Source organism: Cynocephalus volans, chromosome 3 (assembly GCF_027409185.1).
Source record: "Cynocephalus volans isolate mCynVol1 chromosome 3, mCynVol1.pri, whole genome shotgun sequence".
NCBI lineage: Eukaryota > Metazoa > Chordata > Mammalia > Dermoptera > Cynocephalidae > Cynocephalus > Cynocephalus volans.
The window spans coordinates 5,529,771-5,555,442 of NC_084462.1; the positions used below are offsets into that span (position 1 = coordinate 5,529,771).

Here is a 25,672-nt window from a genome sequence, read left to right on the forward strand (position 1 = left end):
CACATGACAGGGTCTTCCTTGTGTGTGTGGTTGTGGCACAGGAAGGGGGTTTGTTGATTCTAATCGTTAAATGGCATATGTTTAACATTCAGGATTGATTTGTAAAGACTCATGTCACATGAGGAAGAAGGCCAGAAGAGGAGCAAGGGAAAAGAAAAGGAGTCAGGAATGGCTCTCACTCAGGTAAAGTGATCTTCTCAGTTGATTGTTCTGTGTCTCCTTTTCTGACATGTGGGCATTGAACTTGCTGATCTTCTCTGACTCTGAAGTATCCTGCCTGACATGTTTGCTCACACTCACCCATGCCTTCCCTCAGTCCCTGTCATCTCCACTTAGGTTCCATCTTACAGTGACCCAGTGACATGAACTTGTGAAGAGGCTCTATGGGGCAAGGTCCTGAAAGGGTTTCACTCCCAAGCATAGGTTGGAGACAGGGTGTGGGCCAGTGCTGTTGGGCAGCAGGGTGTGTTTAGGGACCACATCTGGATGCACCATCACTCGCTGTTGACCAGGATTAGAGAAGCTGCACGTGGAAGTCATGCACTGATGTGCACAAATGTCTGCTAAAGATTGAAAAAGAAGATGAATATAGAAAAAGTCTGTTTTGCCTGGTTTTATAATAAATTAGAGTGGATCACTGTATTTTTACTCCATTTTTTAATATGTTGGGAATGGAATGGACAGTTCAGCCACAGACATCATTTATAGAGGATTGTTTAGTCCATTATCCATTTTAATATATGAAATCAAGCTCAGTGTTCAATAGCATTGTTTTCTTGATTCCCTGAAGTTGTCTATATGTGCTTTTTTAAAAAATTACTGAGCATCCTATGACTCTTATTTTGAATTTTTTTGTCTGGTAATTCATATATCTCTCTTCCTTTAGTGTCACTTTGTAGCGATTTATTTCTTTGTATGGGCCATGTTTCCTTATCTCTTTGCATGTCTTGTTATCTTTTGTTGTGACTTGAGCATTTCAAAAGTCACCCAGCTCTCCCAGTTGTTGGTGTCTGGCTTCACTCAGGGAGGACCCTCTCCAGTCAGACAGGTAGAGATTCTGGAGACCTGTCAAACCTTTTCTGAGGATGTGTCACTTCTAGGCTTTTGTTTGTAATCTCCTGACTGAAGAGGTTGGCCAGTTTCTACTCCGGAGCTTCCCTGGTTTCTGACTGTGAACCTGCGTCCTCTCTGGTGCCACTGTAAGCTGTGGTGTGGATCTCCACCTAGTGTCTGCCTGTGTTACTGCAGATGGTGCTTTATGTTGATCCTGTTTCCTTGGCCCCTACTGCACCTGGCACCCTGGTACTTTGAGTGTTTTTGTTCAAGCAAGACAGAAACCAGTCCCTTATCCTGTCCCCTGAAAAGTCAGAATGTTGAATAGATGTTTCCATATTTTCCCTTCCCCTGGAGAACTGGTAGTTGGTAATTTTTTCACTGGGACATTGTGACATGGCAGGGCAGGGGCTCTGGTGAGTGGGTCCCACAAATTTTCCTACTGGGCTTCCATGGGGTTGGCTTCCCAGTTCTCTGGGGGTGCAGTACCCTCATAGATGGTTTATGGATTTTTCACAAAGACAGTTGGTTTGTGTATTGTGGTTGAATACATGTCTCCCTGGGGGAAGTACGGTTTGTGGCTTCCTGTTTCTCTATCTTGCTGACATCGCTTCTTCAGTACAGTTGTATTATTTCTTACATAAGTGTAAAAATACCTTTTAATTAGGTGCCATGGTATGTTTTCCAAGAGAAATGGTGAGTTTTCCGAGTGCCTGTGTGTGTTATCTTCCAGTGAGTACTATTAAAGAAGGAAGATTGGGGGCTGGCCGGTTAGCTCAGTTGGTTAGAGTGCAGCCTAGGTCATGGGTTCGGATCCCCATACTGGCCAGCTGCCAAAAAAAATTCTTTATTAAAAAATAAAAGGAAGATTGCTTTCATCATATTATTATTAGTCCTATAGGCAAACCTTCTTTTCCTAGGTTGCAATCATGTCATCTTTTAGTTTTAACAAATCCAGCTCTTCACTCTTTGTATTAGTCCTTGTCTGTTGCTTAGAACAAAATACATGGAACCTGGGTAATTTATAAAGGAAATGAAAGTTATTGCTTACAGTTTCAGAGTCTAGGAAGTCCAAAGTCCAGGGAACACATCTGGTGATGTGGTGGTGGTGGCTTTACAGCAGTGGAGGGGTCTCACATGGCAGAAAATGGTGGAGCAGAGAGAGCAAGAGATCAACCTTCTCATTCACTCTGCTTTTAAAGCCCTCAGAACCACACCTCTGACCCCCATTATTAATCCATTCACGATTGCACAGTCCTACAATCTAATAACTTTTTTAAGGCCCTACTTTTCAATTACCATAGTAGGATTTTCCATGCTCAATAGTTACAGTGGGAATTAAGCTTCCAATACATGAACCTTGGGGAACACAATTCAATCAATGCACAGCACTCTCTTTCCCCCCACCATTTATTTTCCAACTTTTCCCTTTGCTTCTGGTTTCTGCTCAGGCATTCTGTGCAGTTGTGATTGGCTGCAGCCCTGGCCAGCCCCCTTTTCTCTGCCTTAATTTAGAGGAAATGTGTCTAGTATTTACTGCTGATCATGATATTTGGTGAAATGTTCTTGCTTAATATCAGTTTTTCTTTTTAATTTGCTTTTTGAACTGATTTTTAATTATCTAATAATTTCTTCAAGTATGTACCACTGAAATATATACTTTTTTAGACCTTAATATGTTAAGGTAATATATGATACTAATAAATTTTCTAATCATGTATCACGATTTTGTTATTAGAATAAACTAAATTTTATTGGGCTTTTGTTAATGCCTAAATATCTAAATCTTAATGTATATAATAGTATCTATGTTTTTGAAGATTGGAATTCAAGTTTCTATTTTTTTTTAAATGTTGTACTTTTATTTTTTTAACTTTTTTATAGATGCCTTTGTTTGGAGTATACATTTTATCTTAATCTATACTGTAAGGCCATTTCTTTGTGAGGCTTTCTTTGCAAAGCTATGTCCAGACTTTTAATTGGGAAAAATTTGTTTCTAAAAACCTGTGTTACTTAATCATATTTTAGGTTATGCTATATTAATTTATATAGTTGTTAGTATATTCTTAAGATCCAGAACTGTTTTACCCGTCTTTGAGTCCCTTCATAGAACCCAGCACTGTGCCTTATCCTAAATAGGAACTCAGTAAATATGTTGACATTTTATTGTTGAACATTTTATTGTTTGTTCAGCTTTTCAGTAGAGCCAAAGTTAGCATATGTGTTAACATGCCATCTTTAAGTGAAAATTTCTAACACCAATAATGTGTATGAAATGTGTTTAGAGCTTTCTAAAATATTATTTTTGTAATCATTATAACAACAATTATTACATTTTTTATTATTTTTTGAGGTGGTCCTTTTTTAAAAAAAAAATATGTTCTCTGACCACAATAAGAGAAGGAAATTTAGAAAATTCACAGATGACTAGAAATTAAACAACACTCTCCCAAATAAACAATGGGTGAAAAGAAATATCACAGGTAAATTAGAGAGTACTTTGAGATAAAAATCAAAGCACAACATATTAAACTTTATAGGATGCAGGGCTCATACAGTGCTTAGAGGAAAATTTATACTTGTAAACACCTATATTAAAATGCTACATTCTTTTTTAGGTATTAATCTCTTTGTAAATTTCCTCCTTGTGTCCTGTATTTTTTTTTTTTTCTTGTTTCATTGTGTTGTCTGAGTCCTTCTCCTATCTCAGTGAGTTTCCTTAAGATTGTTGCTTGGAATTCCTTTTCAGTAATTTCAAAGGTTTCCTGCTCTATAGAGTCTTGTGTTTGAGAATGACTATGTTCTTTTGGTGGTGTCATATTTTCTTGGGTTTTTGTATTTCTAGTATCTCTGTGTTGATGTCTGGTCATCTAGGAGAGCGGTTGTTTCTTCTGTTACTCTGGAATGGGCTTTGAGGAGAGAGACGTCCTCTTCTTTTTCTGGTCTCTTTTCGTGACTTTCCTTGTGTCAGTGTAGTTGAGTGTCTGTTGGGCCACCTGCATGGTAGTTATGGCTATTGCTGTGTTATCCACTGCTTTTGCAGCAGCCTTGGCTGTGGTGGTGACTGTGGGTGGACCACCATGCAGAAGTGGTGTTTTCAGTGTGCTCTTGGGGATACTGCCCTCAGCTCCTGCCTTAAGAGTCTGGGTGTACTCTGCTTGTTGCCTGCATCTGGGCAGAGGGGGCTGTCCCTCAGCTCCTTGTACCATTTTTTAATACCTTATTATACAATAATGTTTATAAACTAAATTAAATACAGTTTATACATTTTAATTGTCCCAGATATGCTGAAATGCACATAAGCAAAAAAGATGATGAAAAAAATCCTTTAAATATATGTCATTGAGAGACAATGCCTCTTATTTCATTTAGTAAGTGTTTAAGTGTGTATATGTGATACATGTGCATGAGTGCATGGATGCACAAGCCCATGGTTTTTATCAAAGACACATTATTATTTGAAATAAGATTTATATTTTTAAGAGTTGAAATTATATGTTAAATACTTTTTAAGGCCTTCAATTTGGCCTACACTCACATTAATGAGATAATAGTAAGAGTAGTAATATATTATGTGCATCTATGTGTAGGTGAGTTTACAAAAACCTTTCATACAATTCCATGTTGTTATTCTTGAACTTGTTTCAAGTTTTCTTCATTAGATAACCACCTATCAACTTTTTGTATCTGTTACTTAATTGTTTTATTCTTTAGGTTCACTCTGATTTCCAGATACCTGGGTTCAGGTGCTTGCTCTGCCATTAACTGTTTGACCTGAGGCAAGTTTCTTAGAGTGTCTGTGACACAGTTGTCCCGTAGGAAGATGGGAACAGATTTTGGTCCCGTGGGCTGCTATGTTATATGAGTTATTACTTGTAAAACATTTAGAATAATGCTTAGCCCATGGAAAGTGTTCAAAAACTTCAGTCATTGCTATTGCTATCATCTTCACAGTTTTTAGATTCTTCATACTTTCTTTAAAGCCACTGTGGATGTCATCTCTGAAGACTTCACACATATTCTCCCTCATTTAAACACTAAATATTACTTGGTTAGTCAAACATAACACCTAGTACTTCTCTGTAGATAACCATATGTTGATTTTTTTATTTGTATGTTTCTTATATTCACAAAAATGAGAAATCCACACTGATTAAGAGGATATCATAACCTCTTATGGAAGAGTATAATAAAACACGATTAGGGAGATGGTAATGTGCTCAAAAATACCTAACATGAATCTGTCATAACACCCACTACAATCAAATCAATCCTTACAACTCTCTCTTCTTTTGTGTTAAGATAAAAACTTTCCCCATCTGCCTTTGGTGAAATGTGTTTTTCATTTTAGGGACAGTTGACATTCAGGGATGTGGCCATAGAATTCTCTCAAGAGGAGTGGAAATGCCTGGACCCTGCTCAGAGGGCTTTGTACAGGGACGTGATGTTGGAGAACTACAGGAACCTGGTCTCCCTGGGTGAGGATCACTTCCTTCCAGAAGTTGGGGTCTGCACTTGTGTATCTTTAAATTTCCCCTTGTGTGCCTTTTAGGACCCCGAGCATTGTTTGACTGAGATTGAACCTGGGTTGACCCAATAATGAAAAGATTCACAGTGCTACGTCTCAACTTTAACCATCACCTTTCTTCATGTTATGCCCCCTTCATGATATATCATTGAGTGGTTCCAGAGCTTCAGTATGCAGCAAACCTTATGGCAGACTTTTAAAGTATCCAATTCCTTGTTTTCTGCCCCTGTGCTTTTGACTTAGTGGTTCTGCATATTACAGTGTTTCCTAAGCATTCAGAAGGAGTCATTTAGTGGTTGGATTTCTGAAATATTTTTGTAGATCTATGTATAATGTCCTTTCTTCTCACTTAAACAACGGTTGGGATTCTAGGAATGCCATTGCACAGCATGTTTCTTCCCTCTTGTAAGCAGGAAACTCTCTTCCTGACCTGAATATGATTTTCATGTTGGAGCATGGGATAGAGCCTTGGACGATGCAGAACCAAGTGACAATGGCAAAAAACCCTAAAGGGTGGGAATGTATCAAAGGTGAGAACACAGGTAAGAGCTCAGATGTGCACCATTAAATAATTGAGAAACTCTGCTAATGGGAGAGTTCTATGACACAACAAAGTTTATTTCCTGTGAGCTTGAAAGGAATTTTTTTTCCTCCACTTATTACTCTATTCTTCAGACGTGTAATAGTTTATCTGTTTGCTCTCTGGTGGTGCTGCAGCTCAAACAAAAACAAAGGCAAAGTCTTTATTATGATAGACTGCACTCTGTCGTCTGGCTTCTTTGAACTCTATCGTCCCTTGACTGTGTGGCATGAGGAAGACTGTTTGAAAGGGGTCTCTGTCCCTTGTGATCTCTTCTTGTGTCTCTGATTCCATCTGATGCTCAGTTCTCTGTATAGATCAGTGCTGAGGCCTCTATAGTCCTGATGCCTTTAGCTATTCAGGTTCCTGTTTCCTGTACTTGAAAGATAGGAAAACAGTGTCTCTTACTTTCCATCTAGTGTCCCAGAAACTGCATGGAACTGTTTCATACTTTCTCTACTTATTCAGATGTGTTTGAGACAGGAAAAAGACAAAGTGGTCTCCCTACTCTCACATACCCCTCAAGGCAGGTGAGAATGCTTCACTTCTGGTCGCCATAATATGTGAGAATTTCTTCGCACCAACAGCCAATTCTCTGGTCCACATCAACTAAGCGTCCTATAATTCAATTCAGTTCTGATACTCTCTACTTGCAGTTAGAGTCAAGTCCTACAGGTTAAGGTCTCAATTTCACAAGAGTGCCCCCCACTTACGACACCAATTGCAAGTAGCAGGTTGTCACCTATACTTATGGCCCACTGACCCCTCCTCAGGTTTAATTAACTTGATGGGATGATACACAGAACTCAGGGAAACACTGCCTTTACCAGTTTATTATAAAGGATATTTGAAAGGATACAGGTGAACAGCAAAATGAGATGCATAGGGCAAGGTATGTGGGGACCGGCGTGGAGCTTTCACATCCTTTTTGGGCATGCCACCCTCCAGACACCTCCACGTGTTCAGAAATCCAGAAGCTCTATGAACTTAATTTTGGCATTTTTATGGAGCCTTCATCTTGTAGTCATCATAGATTGTTAACTCAGTGTCCAGTTCATCTCTCCTTCCTGGAGGATGGGGAGAGGGAGCTGAACATTCCAAGCTTCTAATCATGGTCTGGTTTTCCCCAGGAGCCCACCAAAAGTTGGCTTGTTAGAACAGAAGATGCTCCTGTCACCCAGGAAATTTCAAGGGATTTCAGGACAGAGTCAAAGACCAAATGTTAAAATAAAAATAAAATTCTCCTATTGCCCCTATCTACAAGGGTTTTAGGGGCTCTGAGGGCAGAGGGTGTGTGTGTGTGTGTGTGTGTGTACACAGAGTCAAAGACCAATGGGCTCTGACGGCAGAGGGTGTGTGTGTGTGTGTGTACACAGAGTCAAAGACCAATGGGCTCTGAGGGCAGGGGTGTGTGTGTGTGTGTCTGTGTGTGTGTGTGTGTGTGTACAGAGTCAAAGACCAAATGTTAAAATAAAAATAAAATTCTCGTGTGTGTGTGTGTGTGTGTGTGTGTGTGTGTACACAGAGTCAAAGACCAATGGGCTCTGAGGGCAGGGGTGTGTGTGTGTGTGTGTGTGTGTGTGTGTGTGTGTGTGTGTGTGTGTGTGTGTGTGTGTGTGTGTGTGTGTGTACAGAGTCAAAGACCAAATGTTAAAATAAAAATAAAATTCTCGTGTGTGTGTGTGTGTGTGTGTGTGTGTGTGTGTGTGTGTGTGTGTCCCCACTAATTAACTAGGTCCCTCATCACTTGTGTGTAACATAGGATTAGGTTGAATCTTCTGTGAATTCAGAATACAGTTCTTCAGAACTATAGACAGTGGACACACAGTTCCACTATTTGATCACCATTTCTACATGGGGAGCATATCTCACCTGAATGATGCCTCCCTTTTTAAGTCTACCATCATTTGTTTAAGCCCCTGTTCTTTTCATCTTGTACATTTCCATGTATTATAAATGAACTTGTTTTTTATTTATTTAATCATCAGTTCCATATTTTTTATGATACTCTTAGTATTCTTTGTTTTATATCTGCAATGTGTGAAATTGTTATTAGGAAATGGCTATTGATTTATATATTTTAGAAGATTTCCTTCTTTAGTGCAGAGGTTATGGCTCAGCAGGAGTTTCTTTAGAATTGCACAAACTTCAGAACTTTTTTTAAAAAGTCTTAATTATTCTTTTTATTTTTGTTTCACTTAGCACCTACTATTAAAGTACGCTTTTGTCAATTAAATTTATTACACTGTTTAAACTGGGAATTTTTGATATCTCAGAATGTACTTTTTTTATTAACTTACTGCCTTAATCCCAGAAGTACCATTAAATGGACTTGCCATAATTTGTTATTTAAGGGAAATTATATTTTCTATATTATGTTTTCAGTTTTTTTTTAATTAAAGCATGATTGATTATACATAATTTAGGGGGTACAATGTTGGCTACCATCACCTGTGTACAACATGTGTTGATCAAATCAATATTATTAGCATGTTCATTATTACAAATCATAATTATTCTTTATGTCCCTTACCCAGTCTTTTTTCACCCCCATCTCCCTCTCCCAACTCTGGTAACCATAGATTTGTTCTCTCCTCTGAAAGATCAACATATTATTGTGATCTTTCCTTCTTTCCTTCCTTCCTTCCTTCCTTCCTTCCTTCACCTTCCTTCCTTCACCTTCCTTCACCTTCCTTTCCTCCTTCCTTCTGCCACTTATGAGTGAGGACATGCAGGTATTTCTCTTTTTGTGTCTGGGTCATTTAACTTAACATAATTTTCTCCAGGCTCATCCATGTTGCTGCAAATCACAGAATTTCATTCTTTGTTATGGCTGAGTAGTATTCCATTGTGTATATATAGCACAATTTCTTTATCTAGTCATATGTTGGTGGACATTTCAGAACCCGCCAAGAATAGAGAAACCCAGGATACTCAAATAGGGCAAGGAAGAAAATTCCCTATCACCGCCAACCAATCCCCCAACCAGGGGAAGCAAGGTCGCAGGAAGGTCCTCTGCCTGTAGGAAAGAAAAAAGAAAACCCACCCAGGGTCATCCATTCAAATTGAGGAGCACCAGGATACCCCAGTGCCCCTATCAAGGTCATGGGGAGCTAGCTAGGGTGCCAGCAGGCCTGCCAAAGGGCACCCACCATAGCCAAAGAGTGACAGGGTTCCGAGGCACTTTCCCCAAGAATTCAAGAGCTTGCCCAAGTCCTGGTGAACCAACATAGTATCACCAACCTCAGCAAGGAATTATTAGGTGCCGCAGGAACTAGGCCATAGAGGTACTCACACGTAATTCCAACACTGAATTTGGCCCAAGTACCTACACAGTGATTACACTACTGCATCTGTCTGGAACCCATACCCAAACACCCCATTCAACAGTCGTTGTAAAACACATCTGCAAGAGGATCTCAGAGCCTACTCCAGAGTACTAGAATAAGCAACTGTTTTCAGTTTCTGAACATGATTTGTTGGGTTTTGTTTAAATTTTACTTTTTCTTTCTTGGAACCATTGCTATCTATGCTCTAATAATTATTCCCCTGTCTACATTCATCATGCCCATCTTGATATACTCAATGTTTCAATATCTCATAGTATTTTACAGGGAACTTAGCCCATTTCTTGTACTTCATGGACTTCTCCACTTTTGTCTATATCAACTGTATTTTCTGCATAATTTTGAAGTTCTGGAAATTTTATTCTTGAGTTAACACATGAAAAATGTTTTGTTCTCTCTCTTTCTTTCCATCTGAATTTCCTGTAAAGTTCACCTGGTCCCTGTTAACCTACCTCCTGATGCCGTCCTGTTGATCTTGTGTTGTTGGTGTTAGAAAAAAGGCTTTACTCTTTCAACATTGAATGTGATGTTAGTTGTGCACTTTTTATATATAGCTATTATTATAAGTTAGATTCCTTAGTGTGTTGACTTTTTATCATGAAAGGGTGTTGACTTTTTTAAAACGCTTTTTTTTGTTTCACCTGAGATTGTTTTTCTTTCTTCATTCCCTTAGTGTGGAGTACTGCATGGATTGAATACTTGTAAGTTGTACAGTTCTTGCATTCCAGGAATAAATCCCATGTGACCATGGTGTATGATCCTCTTAAATTTGCTTTTGAATTCTGTTTGCCAGTATTTTGTTGTGTTTTGGGTCATATTCATCTGGGATATTTGTCTGTTAGTTTTCTTGGATTTTTGTCTGGCTTTGCTCTCAAGGTTAATGCTGCCTCGTAAAATGAGAGTGAAAGTGTTCCCTCCTCCTCAGTATTTTGGGGAGTTTTGAGGAGGACTGGTTGGTTTTTTTTTTGTCTTTGTTGTGACCGGTAAGGGGATTGCAACCCTTGGCTTGGTGTCGCCCGCACCGCACTCAGCCAGTGAGCACACCGGCCATCCCATATAAGATGCGAACCCATGGCGGGAGTGCCGCCGCGCTCCCAGCGCCACACTCTCCCGAGTGAGCCACGGGATCAGCCCGAGGAGGATTGGTTTTAATTCTTCTTGAAATGATTGGTAAAATTCTCCGCTGAAGGCATCTGGTTCAGCACTTTTTTTTGTTGAGAGCCTCTTGAGGACTTATTCAATCTCCCTTGTTTTTTTACTGTAATGTTTATATTTCTGTTTGTGCTTAAGTCTTGGTAATTTGTGTGTTTCTAGAAAATTATTCATTTCTTTTTGGTCATCATATTTGTTGTTGGGCAGTTGTTCAATACTGTTCTCTTAAGATCTTTTTTATTTGTATTGGATCAGTTATAGTGTCTCCTCTCCCATTTCTGATTTTAGTTATTGGAGTCTTCTCTTTCTCTTAGTCAAGGTTTCTGTTAGCTAAGATTTTTTCAGTTTTTTTTTTTTTTTTATCCTTTTAAAGTAAGAACTATTAATTTTGAGGTTTTCTCTAGTACTTTTCTATTCTGTGTGTCGTTTGCCTTTTCTCTAATCTTATTTCTTTTCTCCTGCTATCTTTGTGTTTCATTTGTTCTTCCTTTGCTACTTCATTGATGTATAAGGTTAGGTTATTGATTTGATATCTTTTATATAAATGTAAGCATTTATAGCTATAAATTTCTCTCTTAGCACCATCTTTGCTGCATTCCTTAAGTTTTGGTATGTTGTGTTTTCATTTTCTTTTGTCTAAAGGTGCAAGTTTCACTTTTTTCTTCTGTCTCAGTGAAGGAATCCCGAATTGGCAAGTTTCATCTAGATTTCACTACACTGTTCTGGGGATGGGGTAGGGCAAAGGTGAGCAATTTGCCACAAACTTTCTTACCCTTTTTGATTCAAATTTTTATTGGTCACGTGTTCATTTGGGTCCTGCAGCTTCTTTACTGGTTTCTAGAGTTTCTAGGTCCCAAAGGCCTTTGGACAATATATTGTTACTTGGTGTTTCCATGAGATAATAAGGACCTGGAGTTTCCTAATCTGCCATCTTGGTGATGTCACTCCTCATGTCTCTTTTATGCCAGAGATTTGTTAAGAGGTCCAGTAGTGTGATTTCAATTAAATAAAGGTACCAGCAAAAGAGACTGTCGTTTTATATAATAAAGAAGACGACTTACCCTCAAAATTTTAATATGCTGAAATTGTTCAATTTTTTAAAAACATGTATTTAATATTTTAGTCAGTATTAGGCTGCTTACTATAAATCAGTTCCTCTTTTCTTCCAAGGTCAGAATTATAACTTCCCTAGTACAATTATATTCTCACAGATTTGTAAGTACAAAGTCTGCTTCCTCATGCCCTTAACTCCCTACATTCTAATTTTGCTTTTCTACTCTGTTCTGACCTTTCCTGACATGGTACCTAGAGCCGATAGACTGCACTGTCACTTCCAAGCATATTAATTTTGTACTTCTGAGCACCCCAATTTTCACAGGACCCCCTCACCCCTCAAAAGACCTCCACTCATTCAATGAACATTTTTCTCAGGACACTGCTTTAATTAATATGTACAGGGGGTTATGACTCAGATATCATTATCTATGAGGGATGGCTGAGTAAAACTACTAGCAACACAGATGTGCTCTTGTAGCTGCCTTGAAGTATTTATTTCTATGCTACTTTAATTCATTGTGATCTGTTGTTTTCTGTCCTCCCTAGGTGGACAATCATGTTTAAGAACATGTTTCCTGAGCCTGTAGGTCCAGGATCAAATGTGTGTCTCCTGTTTACTTGCTTTGTAGATTGGGGTTAGAAATAATGTGGGCCTGCTATCCTTCTTTGAGAAATAATGATAATTTACCTCAAGGTTTTTAAAACAAATTAGTGCTGTCAAATGGCCTAGAATATTGCAAGTTTTGTGGTAAAGATTCTAAATTTGTTAAGATTTATCAACCTTCTGTCATGTTAGTGATGAGATGATCGTTTTCATATCTCAGTCACTTGGATCAGCCATGAAAGATACCATAGAGTGAGAGGATTAAACCACAGAAACTCATTTCTCATGCATATGGAGGCTGGGTGGTCCAAAATCAAGGTGCCATATGAATCAGTTCCTGGTGAGAGCTTTCTTCCTGGTTTACTCCAGTTGTCTTTTTTGCTGTGTACTGATGTGGTGGAAAGAGCTCAAGGAAACCAGCTCTCTAGTATCTCTTCTTATAAGGACACTAATCCTATTTATGAGTGTTCCAGTCTCATGATGTCATTAGCTCCCAAAGGATCCACTTACAATAACATCCATTGCAGAATAAGACCTCAGCATATGAATTTTGGCCAATGCAAATATTCAGACCATATAGTCTGCGTTATACTTCGTATGTTTTTATTTTTCAATTTGTTCCATATAATGTTTCCTCTGACCTTAGTTAATAAATTTTCTAAGTACAAACACTATTACATATATTTCGTGGCCAGTGAAGTAGATAATTAAAAGGTGATGTATCCGTATATAGAGAATTGCTCTAATTACTGCCTGTTACATAGCTGTTGGGTTGAAATCATAATTGTGATTTTTCGACTTTGTTTTCCAGTTTTTATTTTTTTCATTTTATATTTTTGTGTGGTACAGTGTGTTGTTCCAATATATGCATATACTGCACAGTGATTCACTTAAGGTAAATAGCACAGTTTTGTACCTGTTAGCTACGCCTTATCCTTCCTGCTTTCCTCCCCTCCCAGTGTCTGGCAACCATTATTCTACTCTCTACTTCTCTGAAAACCACTTTTTTTAGATTCCACATATGAGTAAGACCATGCAGTATTGTCTTTCTGTACCTGACTTACTTCACTTAACATATTTTCCAGTTCTATCCATGTTGCTACAAATAATAGGATATTATTTCTTTTTATAGCTGAATTAAGTATTCCATTGTGTATTTATACCACAGTTTTTGTATCCATTCATTCATTGATGGGTATTTAGATTGATTCCATCTCTTGGCTCTTGTGAATAGTGCTGTGATGAACATGGCAGTTCAGGTGTCTTTTTGATATATTGATTTCATTTCCTTTGGGTATATACCCAGTAGGGGGAGAGCTGGGTTGTAAGGTAGATCTATTTTTTGTTCTCTGATGAACCTCCATACTGTTTTCCACAATGGCTGTACCAATTTATATTCTCACCAAAAATGTAGGAGGGTTCTCTTTTTCTTCACATCCTCACCAGCATTTGTTATTTTTTGTCTTCTTGGTAATAGCCAGTCTAACTGGGGTGGGATATCTTGTGGTTTTAATTTGCGTTTCCCCGATTAGTGATGTTGAGCATTTTTTATGTGCTTGTTGGCTGTTTTCATGTCTTCTTTTGAGAATTATTCTTTGTCTGTTTTTAAATTGGGTTAGTTGGGTTTTTTGCTGTTGAGTTGAGTTCTTTACATATTCTGGACATTAGCCACTTGTCTGATGTGTAGTTTGGAAACACGTTCTCCTATTCTGTAGATTGTCTCTTCACTTTGATGATAGTGTCCCTTGCTATGTGGAAGCTTTTTAGTTTAATGTAGTCCCATTTGTGTATTTTTACTTTGGTTGCCTGTGCCTCTGTAGTCTTGCTCAAAAAAGCACTGCCAATTTGTGTAGCATTTCCCCTGTTTTCTTCTAGTAGTTTCATAGATTCAGGTCTTAAATTTAAGTCTTTAATTCATTTTGAGTTGATTTTTCTGTGTGGTGAGAGGTAGGGGTCTGGTTTCAGTCTTCTGCATGTGGACATACAGTTTCCCTAGCACCATTTATTGAAGAGGCTGTCCTTTCCCCACTGTATATTCTTGGTACGTTTTTTGAAAATCAGTTGGCTGTAAGTGCTTGGGAATGTTTCTGGGCTCTCTATTCTGTTCCATTGGTCTATTTGTCTGTGTTTATGCCAGTACCATGCTGTTTTGGCTACTACAGATTTATAGTATATTTTGAACTCAGGAAATGTGATGCTTCCAGTTTTTTCTTGTTCAAGATTGCTTTAGCTATATGGGATCTTTGTGGTTCCATATAAATTTAAAGATGATTTTCTGTTTCTGTGAAGAATGTCGTTTGTGTTTTGATAGGAATTGCTTTGAATGTGTAGATCGCTTTGGGTATTATAGACATTTTGATGATGTTAATTCTTCCAACCCATGAATATGGGATACTTTCCATTTATTTGTGTCCTCTTCGATTTTTGTGACCAATGTTTTAGTTTTTATTGTAGAGGTCTTTCACCTCCTTGGTTAAATTTACTCCTAAGTATTTCGTTTTTTTCATAGCTATTGTGAATGTGATTACTTTCTCGATTTCTTCTTTGGCTATTTTGTTATTGACATCTAGGAAGGCTATTGATTTTTATGTTGGTTTTGTATCCTGCCGCTAAACTGAATTCATTTATTCTAGTAATTTTTTGGTGGTGTTTTTAGGGTTTTGTATGTATATGATCATGTCATCTGCAAATATGGATAGTTTGACTTCCTGCTTTCCAATTTGGGTGTCCTTTATTGCTTTATCTTGGTCTATTGTGTTGGCTAGAACTTCCAGTACTGTGTTGAATAAGAGTGGGGAAAGTGGGCATCCTTGCTTGTTCCAGGTCTTAGAGGAAAAATGTCCAATTTTTGTCCATTTAGTATTTTGCCTGTAGGTTTGTCATATATGTCCTGTATTGTGTTGAGGTACATTCTTCTATATCTAGTTTGTTGTGCTTTTATCATAAAGGGGTGTTGGATTTTATCAAATGCTTTTTCTGCGTCTATTGAAATGATTATATGGTTTTATTCCTTTATTCTGTTGATGTGATGTATCATGTTTATTGATTTATATGTGTTGAACCATCATTGCATCCCTTGGATAAATCCCACTTGGTCATGGTGAATGATCTTTTTAATGTGTTGTTGGATTGTGTTTGCTAGTATTTTGTTGAGGATCTTTGCATCTGTGTTCATCAGGGATGTTGGTCTGTATTTCCGGTGGAGGGTGTTTCTTTTTTTTACTTTTGTCTTTTTCTGATTTGGGTATGAGGGTAATACTGATCTCATAGAATGAGTTTGGAAGTGTTTCCTCCTGTTCAATTTTTTGGAAGAATTTGAGAAGAATAGGCATTAGTTCTTCTTTAAATGTTTAGTAGAATTTGACAGTGAATGGTCCTGGGGGTTTTTTTGTGGGGAGACTTTTTATTACTGCTTCAATCTCATTATTTGTTATTGGTCTGTTTAGGTTTTCAAGATCTTCAACCTTGGTAAATTGTATGTGTCCAGGGATTTATCTGTTTCTTCTAGGTTTTCCAGTGTATTCACATATAGTTGTTTGTAGTAGTCTCTTATGATCCTTTGTATTTCTGTGGTATCAATTGTAATGTCTCCTTTTTCATTTCCGATTTTATTTATTTGAGTCTTCTCTCTTTTTTTCTTCATTAGTCTAGCTAAAGATTTATTGATTTTGTTTCTGTGTTTGAAAAACCAACTCTGTTTCATTGATCCATTGTATTGTTTTTTAAATCTGTAATTCATTTATTTCTGCTCTGGTCTTTGCTCTTTCTCTTGTTTTACTGATTTGGGGTTTGGTTTTTTCTTGTTTTTCTAGTCCCTTGAGGTATAATGTTAGGTTATTTGAAGTCTGCCCTTTTTTTCCAATGTAGGCATTTATTGCTGTAAACTTTCCTCTTAGAACTGCTTTTATTGTATCTAGGTTCTTGTATGTTGTGTTTTCATTTTCATTTGTCTCCAGGAATTTTGAAATCTTTTTAAATTTCTTCTTTGGCCTGTTGTTGTTTAGAACCATACCGTTTAATTTCCATGTCTTTGTACAGTTTCTATTTTCCCTTTTGTTGTTGATTTCTGGTTTTATTCCATTTTGATTGGACAAGGTAATTGATATTATTTCAGCTTTTTAAAATTTTTGAGGCTTGTTTTGTGACCGACTGTGTGGTCTGTTCTAGAGAATGTTCCATTTGCAGCTGAGAAAAATGTGTATTCTGCAGCTGTTGGATGATCTGTATATGTTCATTAGGTCCAGTGGGCCTAGAGTAGAGATTACTTCTGATGTTTGCCGGTTAATTTTCTGTCTGGATTATCTGTCCTTTGCTGAAAGTGGGTTATAAAGTCCCCAGCTACTATTATGTTGGAGTCTATCTCTTCCATTAGATCCAATAGCAATTGCTTTATACAGTTGGGTGCTCCAGAATTGGGTCCTTATATATTTAGAATTGTTATATCCTCTTGTTGAATTGATCCCTTTATCATTGTATAACGACCTTCTTTGTATATATATTTTTTACTTTCCTTGGCTCAAAGTCTATTTTATCTGTGTAATTATAATGCTTTATTGAAGAATTCTGTTCCTTTTTTATTCCTAAAAGTTGAAGATTATGGTTGTGAAATTTCATAATTCTATTCCTATAAGAATTACTTTTTGGGTAATATTATCTGTTTCAATATCAAATATTGCTTTATCATCTGTAATTAATTGGAAACCTATTATGTCTTGTAGATATCACTCCTAAATGTGTGATCAAGGAATTACCACCAAAAGGGAAAAGTAATACAGGAGAGGTATTTCAAACAGTGATGTTGGAAAGACTTGAAAACTGTGACACTGAAGATTTTTGCCTCAGGGAAGTCAAGCATGATATATATGGAGGAATACCAGTGATCCAGAAAGAAAATTTTACTGGTAGAGGCGATCAATATGATAGAAGGGATACAGGAAACAAACCCATTAAAAATCAGCTTGTGTTAAGCTTTCAGTCCTATCTGCCTGAACTGCAGCTATTTCAAACTGAAGAGAAAATTCCTGAGTATAGTCAGGGTGAGAAATCTGTCAGCAGTGTTTCCTCAGTTTTACCACTTCAACATATTTCTTCTAGTGTTAAAAGCCACATTATTAATAAATATGGGAGTGATTGTATCTATTCTTCATTACTCATGCAAGAACAGAAAGCTCATCAGGGAAAACCTTATGTTTTTAATTATGGCTCGCACTTCACTATATATCAGATAAATCATACCAGCGATCAGCCATATAAATGTGATATTTGTGGCAAGATCTGCAGTCAAAAATCACACCTTGCAAACCATCGGAGAATTCATACTGGAGAGAAACCTTACAAGTGTAATGAATGTGGCAAAGCCTTTAGTGTGCGATCAACACTCACTAACCATCAGGTAATCCATACTGGAAAAAAGCCTTACAAGTGTAATGAGTGTGGCAAGGTCTTCAGTCGCAATTCACACCTTGTACTTCATCGGAGAATTCATACTGGAGAGAAACCTTACAAGTGTAATGAGTGTGGTAAAGCCTTTAGAGTGTCTTCAAGCCTTACAAACCATCGGATAATCCATACTAGAGGAAAACCTTACCTGTGGAGTGAATGTGGCAAGTTCTTCAATCACAATTTAGAACTTGAACAACAATGGAGAATTTATACTGAAGAGAAACCTTACAAGTGTAATGAGTGTGGCAAAGCCTTTAGTGTGAGATCAACACTTACTAACCATCAGGTGATTCATACTGGAGAGAAACCTTACAAGTGTAATGAATGTGGCAAGGTTTTCAGTCGCAATTCATACCTTGCACTTCATTGGAGAATTCATACTGGGGAGAAACCTTACAAATGTAATCAGTGTGGCAAAGCATTTAGTGTGCGTTCAAATCTCACCAGACATCACATAATCCATACTGGTGACAAACCTTTCAAATGTAATGAATGTGGCAAATCATTTTATCAACGTTCACATCTCAATAGACACAATATAACCCATACCGGAGAGAAACCTTACAAATGTAATAAATGTGGCAAGTTCTTCAGTCAAAATTCACACCTTGCGCAACATCAGATTGTTCATACTTGAGAGAAACAAGTGGAAGGAGTGTGGCAAACGAGGTCAAGCATTAATCTGTATTAGAGAGTTCATACTGAAGAAAAATCATATATGAACTGTTATGTATGTGGCAGAGGCTTTTTGCAGGACTCAAAAAACTCACTAGGCATCAAAATACATGTCTTTCATGCAGCCGTGCAGACATAATATATACATGCTAAGGCTTTTTCACAAGGATCAAAACTAGAATATTGTTTTTTTTTGTTTTTTTTTTTTTTTTTTGTCGTTTTTTCGTGACCGGCACTCAGCCAGTGAGTGCACCGGTCAGTCCTATATAGGATCCGAACCCGCGGCGGGAGCGTCGCCGCGCTGCCAGCGCAGCACTCTACCGAGTGCGCCACGGCTCGGCCCCAAAACTAGAATATTGGATAATTCATACTGCCTAACAACCTCACATATGCAATGAATGTAGTGTAAGGTCTTTTGTGAAATATTAACTTTGGAGTTATAAGAGGAATTACACTGGAGAAAAAACAGACAAATGTAGTGAATGTGGAAAGACCCCAAAAGCTTCCCAAAAAATCATCCCAGAACCATCACAAACGTGATATGTGATAAATTTTATCCAATTCTTATATTCCACATCAGAGAATTTATATAAGAAGTAATGAACTAGTTCAAGCTAAACCTTATGTATCACATACCACAGAATAACTATAAGATAAACTATGTTAAAATTCATGATATGTATATGAAATTCCAAGGATGCTTGCAATGGCCAGTTATTTTCAGGATATAAAGTATTCTATTATTTGATGTTTCTTGAAAAGACTACTATTTATGACTTTCCAACTGGAGTTTGAAATCTGTAGATATTATGCATCTTTACAGGCCTTTCATTGTGGTCTCAGGGAAAGAATCAATATGAGGAAAGGGCTTGCTTTATTAGGTGAAGATCATTTCTATCCAAGTTCCTAGTATGATAGTGACACTGCCCTTTAAATATTGTCTGAATTAGCATTTGGGAGGGGCTGTGAATAATGTCGAGTCATGCTTATTTACATTTAGGGCACCCTTCCCCACACATGACCACTGAGAGTTATAGAAAAGGAATTATATACCAAAAGATGGTACAAGGCTACTTCAAAAAGTTCATGGAAAAATGAAGCTCAAAGATAACACTAATCTTTCCATGGCTTTTTGAAGTACCCTTGTAGAGCAGACCAAGACTTTATGAGACTGGGATTTTTATGGGGAGAAACTAATTGATTACTAGTGACTGGGTATGTAGTGGAAATAATGCAGGGGAAAGGTGGACACCACCTTGGCTGAATTCACTAGCTTACTGTATAGCAATGATTGATGAAAAATTAGTCTTATCCTTGGAATTGAAGAGAGCTGTTATCAGAGAGGAGAGTTTAATCAGAACCAGAATAACGTATTCTTGAGTAGGATTCATATTTAATTTCTGGCATTAGACTTTTCTATTTTATTCAGAATGTATTTTAGGTCTCATGTTTTAATAAAATTTAATCTTTTCTTGTAACTGAATGAATCATGTTCCTTCTACCAACATAGTTTTATTTCATCTCAGCAGGATAGTTTATAACAAAAACTTACAGTACACCATCAGGCTTTTAAGGTTGAAGGATCTATAACAATTGTTTTCCATTGTAGAGCCTAATATCATACAATCTGGGAAACATATACTCATTCTTTGCACTTGGGTTATTCTCTGCACTGTGCCATGGGACATTTAGGTAGGTATAATGAAAAGCCCATACCAGTGCATGTTCTGATTCTGAGACCCTAAAACCTGCATCCCTGTTGATGAATATGTACCATATTACTGTATTTCTACATGCCTTTTTCCTAAGTTCCACGATTCATGGTATGTACCTTGATTTACAAGAAGGGAAAATAGAAATATAGTAAGAATATCGGAAATTTATGAAGTAAAAAAATAAGGATAACAATAATAATGTGGTTTTGGGTTTTGTTTTTGTCCTTAGAGTAGTCAGTGAAATAATTGGAAAAGATTAATGTTCATGAATTTCCTCTTAATGAACATTCACAACAGGAATTTTTTGTGCGTGGTTTATTATGTAAACTAGAGATTTTATATATTCATCCTCATAACATTTTTAGCAATTTGTATGTGTGATCACTCCACTGGAACTAGATAGAACAACACCCAGCATTTGGCTTGGAAGTGGAGGAGGAGGATGTATGCTGAAGTGTTACGAGAATGTTTCTTACATCATGAGGGTTTCTGGGAAATAGGGTAGACTTCTCAAGCTAGTCAAAAGTGGCTTGAGAGAGCAGGGAAGGATTATTGTCTTGGTGTGCTATGGTGGTTACCAGGTGGGCTGTAGTGAGGGTACCTTGTAGTGGTTTGAACTTCCAGCTGGTATTGAAGGGAGTGAATGAGCTTTATCATAAGCTTGCCCAGATGGGCCAAATAGGAAGAGGGTATAGTGGGTTTAAAAGGTGTTAGTCAAAAATAAAAAAAATAGTTACATTGATTGGATTGTGAATAATGAAAACAGCCTTCTATCCCTCAAATATCCCTTTTTGTCTCTTTTTCATGTGGGATTTAGTGTTACCTTTCTTTTTGCTAATGTCTTTGTCTAGTTTTGGTATCATGGTAATCCTGAACTCATAAATCGAGTAGGGAAGTGATTCCCTCTTCTACATTCTGGATGAAATTGTGTACAATTGCTGTTAATTCTTTACATGTTTGATAAAATTGTCTGGTGACAATCTATGCCTGGACATTACTTTATTTCGTGTAATTTTTTTTTTTTTTTTAGTTGAGGTGAGAACATGTAACATAAGCTCTACCCTCTTAAAATTTTAAGGGTGTGGTTCAGCATTGGTTTTATTTGGCACACAATAGATGTCTAGAAATTAATCACCCTGTATAACTGCAATTCCCTGTTCTACTTACCCACATTCCCTGGCAACTCTAACTCTTTTACATACTTGATATACCTGGCATCATGCAGTATTTGTCCTCATGTGACTGGCTTATTTCACTTAGCATGATGTTCTTAAGTTTCATTTGACACATGGCAAATCTTCCTATACCTTCTTAAGGCTGAATTAATATTCCATTGTATATATTTACATATTTGTTATTCATTCATCCGTTGATGAACACTTAGATGGTTTCCACATCTTGGCTATTACGAATAATGCTGCAGTGATTATGGGAGTGCAAATATCTGTGGTCCTGATTTCAATTCTGGGTATTAGAAGTGAGATTGCTGGATTATGCAGTAATTCTATTTTTAATTTTTTAAATCTTCCATACTCTCCATAATGGCTGTACCGATTTCCATTTTCATCGAGTGTCCAGGGATTGTCATTCTCTCAAATCTTGGCAATACTTACTATCTTTTATTCTTTTGATACTAGCCTTTCTAACAGGTGTGAAGTGATATTTCATTGCAGTTTTTATTTGCACTTTGCTGAAGATTAGTGATATTAAGCATCTTCATATACCATTTGTATGACTTATTTAGGTTTACTTAGGTACTTTTTTCATTTTTTAGTTGGGTTATTTGGATTTGGGTTTTGAGTTTTGTTTTTTGGTTTGCTACTCAGTTGTTTGAGTTCTTTATGTTTTGGCTATTAATTTGTCACATATTTGGCTTGCAAATATTTTCTCATTTTGTAGGTTGTTGTTTTACTCTGACCATTGTTTCCTTTGCTGTGCAAAAGGGTTCTAGTTTGCTAGAGTCCTCTGTGTCTTTTTTTGATTTTGTTACCTGTGCTGTATGAGTCATATCCAAAAAAATTGCTCAAACTAATGTTTTTTTCTGTGTTTTCTTCTAGTAGTTTTATGGATTCAGGACTTACATTTTTGTCTTCCATCTTCTTGAGTTGATTTTTGCATATGTTATAAGATAAGGGACCAATTTTATTTTTCCTGCATGTGGATATGCAGTTTTCCTAAAGCCACTTATTGAAGAGACTATCCTTACTTCATTGTGTATTCTTGTCACTCTTGTAAAAGATCAGTTGACCATAAATGTATGGATTAGTTTCTGGATTCTCTACTTTGTTCCATTAGCTTTTATGTCGTGTGTGTGTGTATGTGCATGCGTGCATACACCCAATATTATACTGTTTTGATTACTGTAGCATGGTAACATATTTTGATCAGGAAGTGATTCCTGTAGCTTTGTTCTTTTTGATAAAGATTGCTTTGACTATTTGATGTTTTATATGAATTTTAGGATTGTCATTTTCTATTTCTGTAAAGAATGCTATGGAATTTTGCTTTGAATTTCTGTTTCACTGTGGGCAGTATGGACGTTTTAACAGTATTAATTCTTCCAATTCATGCATATGGATTGTATTCTCAATTTTCATGTCAGAAAGTTTGTTCCACTGTTTTTTTTTATGTTGATTTTGTACCTGCAAGTTAACTCAATTTTTTAATTAGTTCTAAGAGGGTTGTTTTCTTTTTTTTTTCTTGGAGGGGAGTCTTTAGGATTTTCTACATGCAAGATGCAAGACATGTCATCTGCAAACAAAGATAATTTTACTTCTTCCTTTCCTATTTTGGGTCCTTTTATTTCTTTTTATTGTCTGATTGCTCCACCTAGTATTTCTAGTATTACATTTAATAGAAACGGTGAAAGTGGGCATTTTTGTCCTCTACCACATATCAAAGGAAAAGCTTTTATTTCTTCTCTATTGATTATGATGTTAGCTCTGGGCTTTTTACGTATGCCTTTTATTGGGTTGAGGTAAGTTCCTTCTATAAGAGGGTTTTGTTTTTTGGGTTTTTTTTGTCGTTTTGTACATCATGAATGGATGTTGAATGTTGTCAAATGATTTGTCTGGGTCTACTGAGATCACCAAGTGTTTTTTATCTTTCATTCTGTTAATGTGTATCACATTCATTGATTGATTTGTGTGTGTGGAACTATGCTTGCATCTGGGGATGAATCCCAATTGGTGATGGATAATCCTTTTAATGTTTTGTTGAATTTGGCTTGCTAGTATTTCATTGAGGACTTTTGTGTCTGTGTTTATTAGGGATATTGGCCTGTGTTTTTTGATCTGGCTTTGGTATCAGGATAATGCTGGTCTCATAAAATGAGTTTGCAAGTATTCCCTTTTCTAATTTTTGGAAGAGTTTAAGAAGGATTAGCATTAATATTTTTGTGGATACTTAGTAGAATACACATTGAAGCCATTTGTTTTGCGGCTTTTCTTTGTTGAGACATTTTTGATTATGGATTCAGTCTCTATTTTTTTATTTGTGTCTGAAGACGTTCTATTTCTTGATTCAGTTTTGGTAGATTGTTTCCTTCTAGGAATGTATTTAGTTCTTCTAGATTATCCAATTTACTGGCATAGTGGTTCATAGTGCTTCTTTTTATCCTTTTTATTTCTGACGTATCTTATAATGTGTTCTCTTTAATTTTTGGTTTTATTCATATAAGACTTGCCTCTGTTTTCTTAATTTAGGTAAGGATTTATGGATTTTGTTAATTTTTTTAATAAACAAACTCTTATTAACGAACTCTTTTGTGGATTTTTTGTATTGTTTTTTCTACTACATTATTTCTGCTCTAACCTTGATTATTTCCTTTTTTTCTCCTAATATTGGACTCAGTTTCCTCTTTTTCTCATCTTTGAGGTTTAACATTAGGTTGTTTATTTCAGATATTTCTTTTATAATATAGTTGTTTGTTGCAGTGAACTTCTATTTTAATATTGCTTTTGCTATATTCCATAATTTTGATATGTTTTTATTTTTTATTATCTCACAAAAGTTTTTTTATTCCCATTTGATTTTTTCTTTGAGCCAATGGTTGATCAAGAATATTTTGCTTAGTTTCCATGTATTTGTGAATTTTCTAGTTTTCTTGCTACTGTTAATTTCTATTTTTTATTGCTTTGCATTTGGAGAAGATACTTGGAATGATGTTGGTCTTCTTAAATTTGTTAAGACTTGTTTTGTGACCTAACATGTGACCTGTCCAATAGAATGTTTTGTGTGTGCTTGAGAAGGTGAATTCTTCTGCTGTTTCATGGAATTTCTGTATATGTCTTATTAGGTTCATTTGGTCTGTTGTTTTGTTCTGCTGTTTCATATTGACTTTCTGTCTAAATATCTATCCATTACAGAAAGTGGGGTATTGAAGTCTTCTATTACTGTTGTATTGCTGTCTTATTTCTCCCTTCAGATCTGTCAGTATTGGCTTTATTTGTTAAGATGCTCTGATGTTGGATGCTTATATATTTATAATTGTTGTATCTTTCTGTTGAATTGGCCTTTTTTATCATTTTTTATTAAACTTTGTGTCTTCTGACCATTTTGTTTTTTGTTTTTTGTTTTTTTTTTTGAAAGATGACCGGTAAGGGGATCTTAACCCTTGACTTGGTGTTGTCAGCACCACACTCAGCCAGCGAGCTAACCGGCCATCCCTATATGGGATCCGAACCCGGGGCCTTGGTGTTCTCAACACCGCACTCTCCCGAGTGAGCCACGGGCCGGCCCTTCTGACCATTTTGACTTAAAGTATATTTTGTCTGATATAGTCTAGACACTACTACTCTCAGTTACCATTTACGTGGAATGTCTTTCTCTATCCCTTCACTTTCAGTCTGTGTGTTCTTAAATTTAAAGTGAGTTTGTTGTAGATAAAATATAACTGGGTCTTCTTTTTGGTTTTTGGGTGTTTCTTGTTTTTATCTTTTTAGTCCATTTAGCCACTCCAGTCTTTTGATAATGGAATTTAATCCATTTTCATATAAAGTAATTATTGAAAAGTAGGGACTTCTTATTGGCACTTTGTTGGTTGTTTTCTCTCTGTTTTGTAGACATGTATATAAAAACAACTATATAAGCATGTGCAAAATCCAGCGCAAGTAAAAGAAAAATTCAGTGAACTTGGAAATTTTACTTGAGACTCTGTCCACATGGGTTGCTGGGTCTGATCTTGTCTTGGAAGATACTGAAAAGACAGGTGGTGACAAAGGACACACCACTGGCCAAAATGTGAACATAGAAAACAAGTTTGCATGCAAAATCTCTGAGGGAATGTTTCAACTAAAAGATGCCATTGTGTGGAGGACACCTTTAGAGATGAGTGTCTAGGTATTGGCAAAAGTCAGGTGCCTGAGAACTAAATCTGTCTACTTTAAATGGCATCCACTGAAGTAAATGATGATATAATGATTAAAAAAAAAAAAAAGATAAATTCCCCAACATTTTAACTATGCTCTGTGAAAAGGATGTAATCTCTGTTGTCTAATCCCTGAGACCATTCTGCCACTA

The 25,672-nt window shown here is 36.6% G+C and overlaps 1 protein-coding gene across 1 annotated transcript in view; it reads left to right on the forward strand.

Annotated features, from left to right (window-relative positions):
* The window catches only part of LOC134372946 (zinc finger protein 208-like), a 563,224-nt gene that overhangs the window by 78,301 nt on the left and 459,251 nt on the right, over nt 1–25,672 (forward strand). Inside the window, 1 exon segment of the mRNA XM_063090289.1 lies at nt 17,593–18,355. Within this exon segment, the coding sequence (XP_062946359.1) occupies nt 17,593–18,355 (763 nt within the window).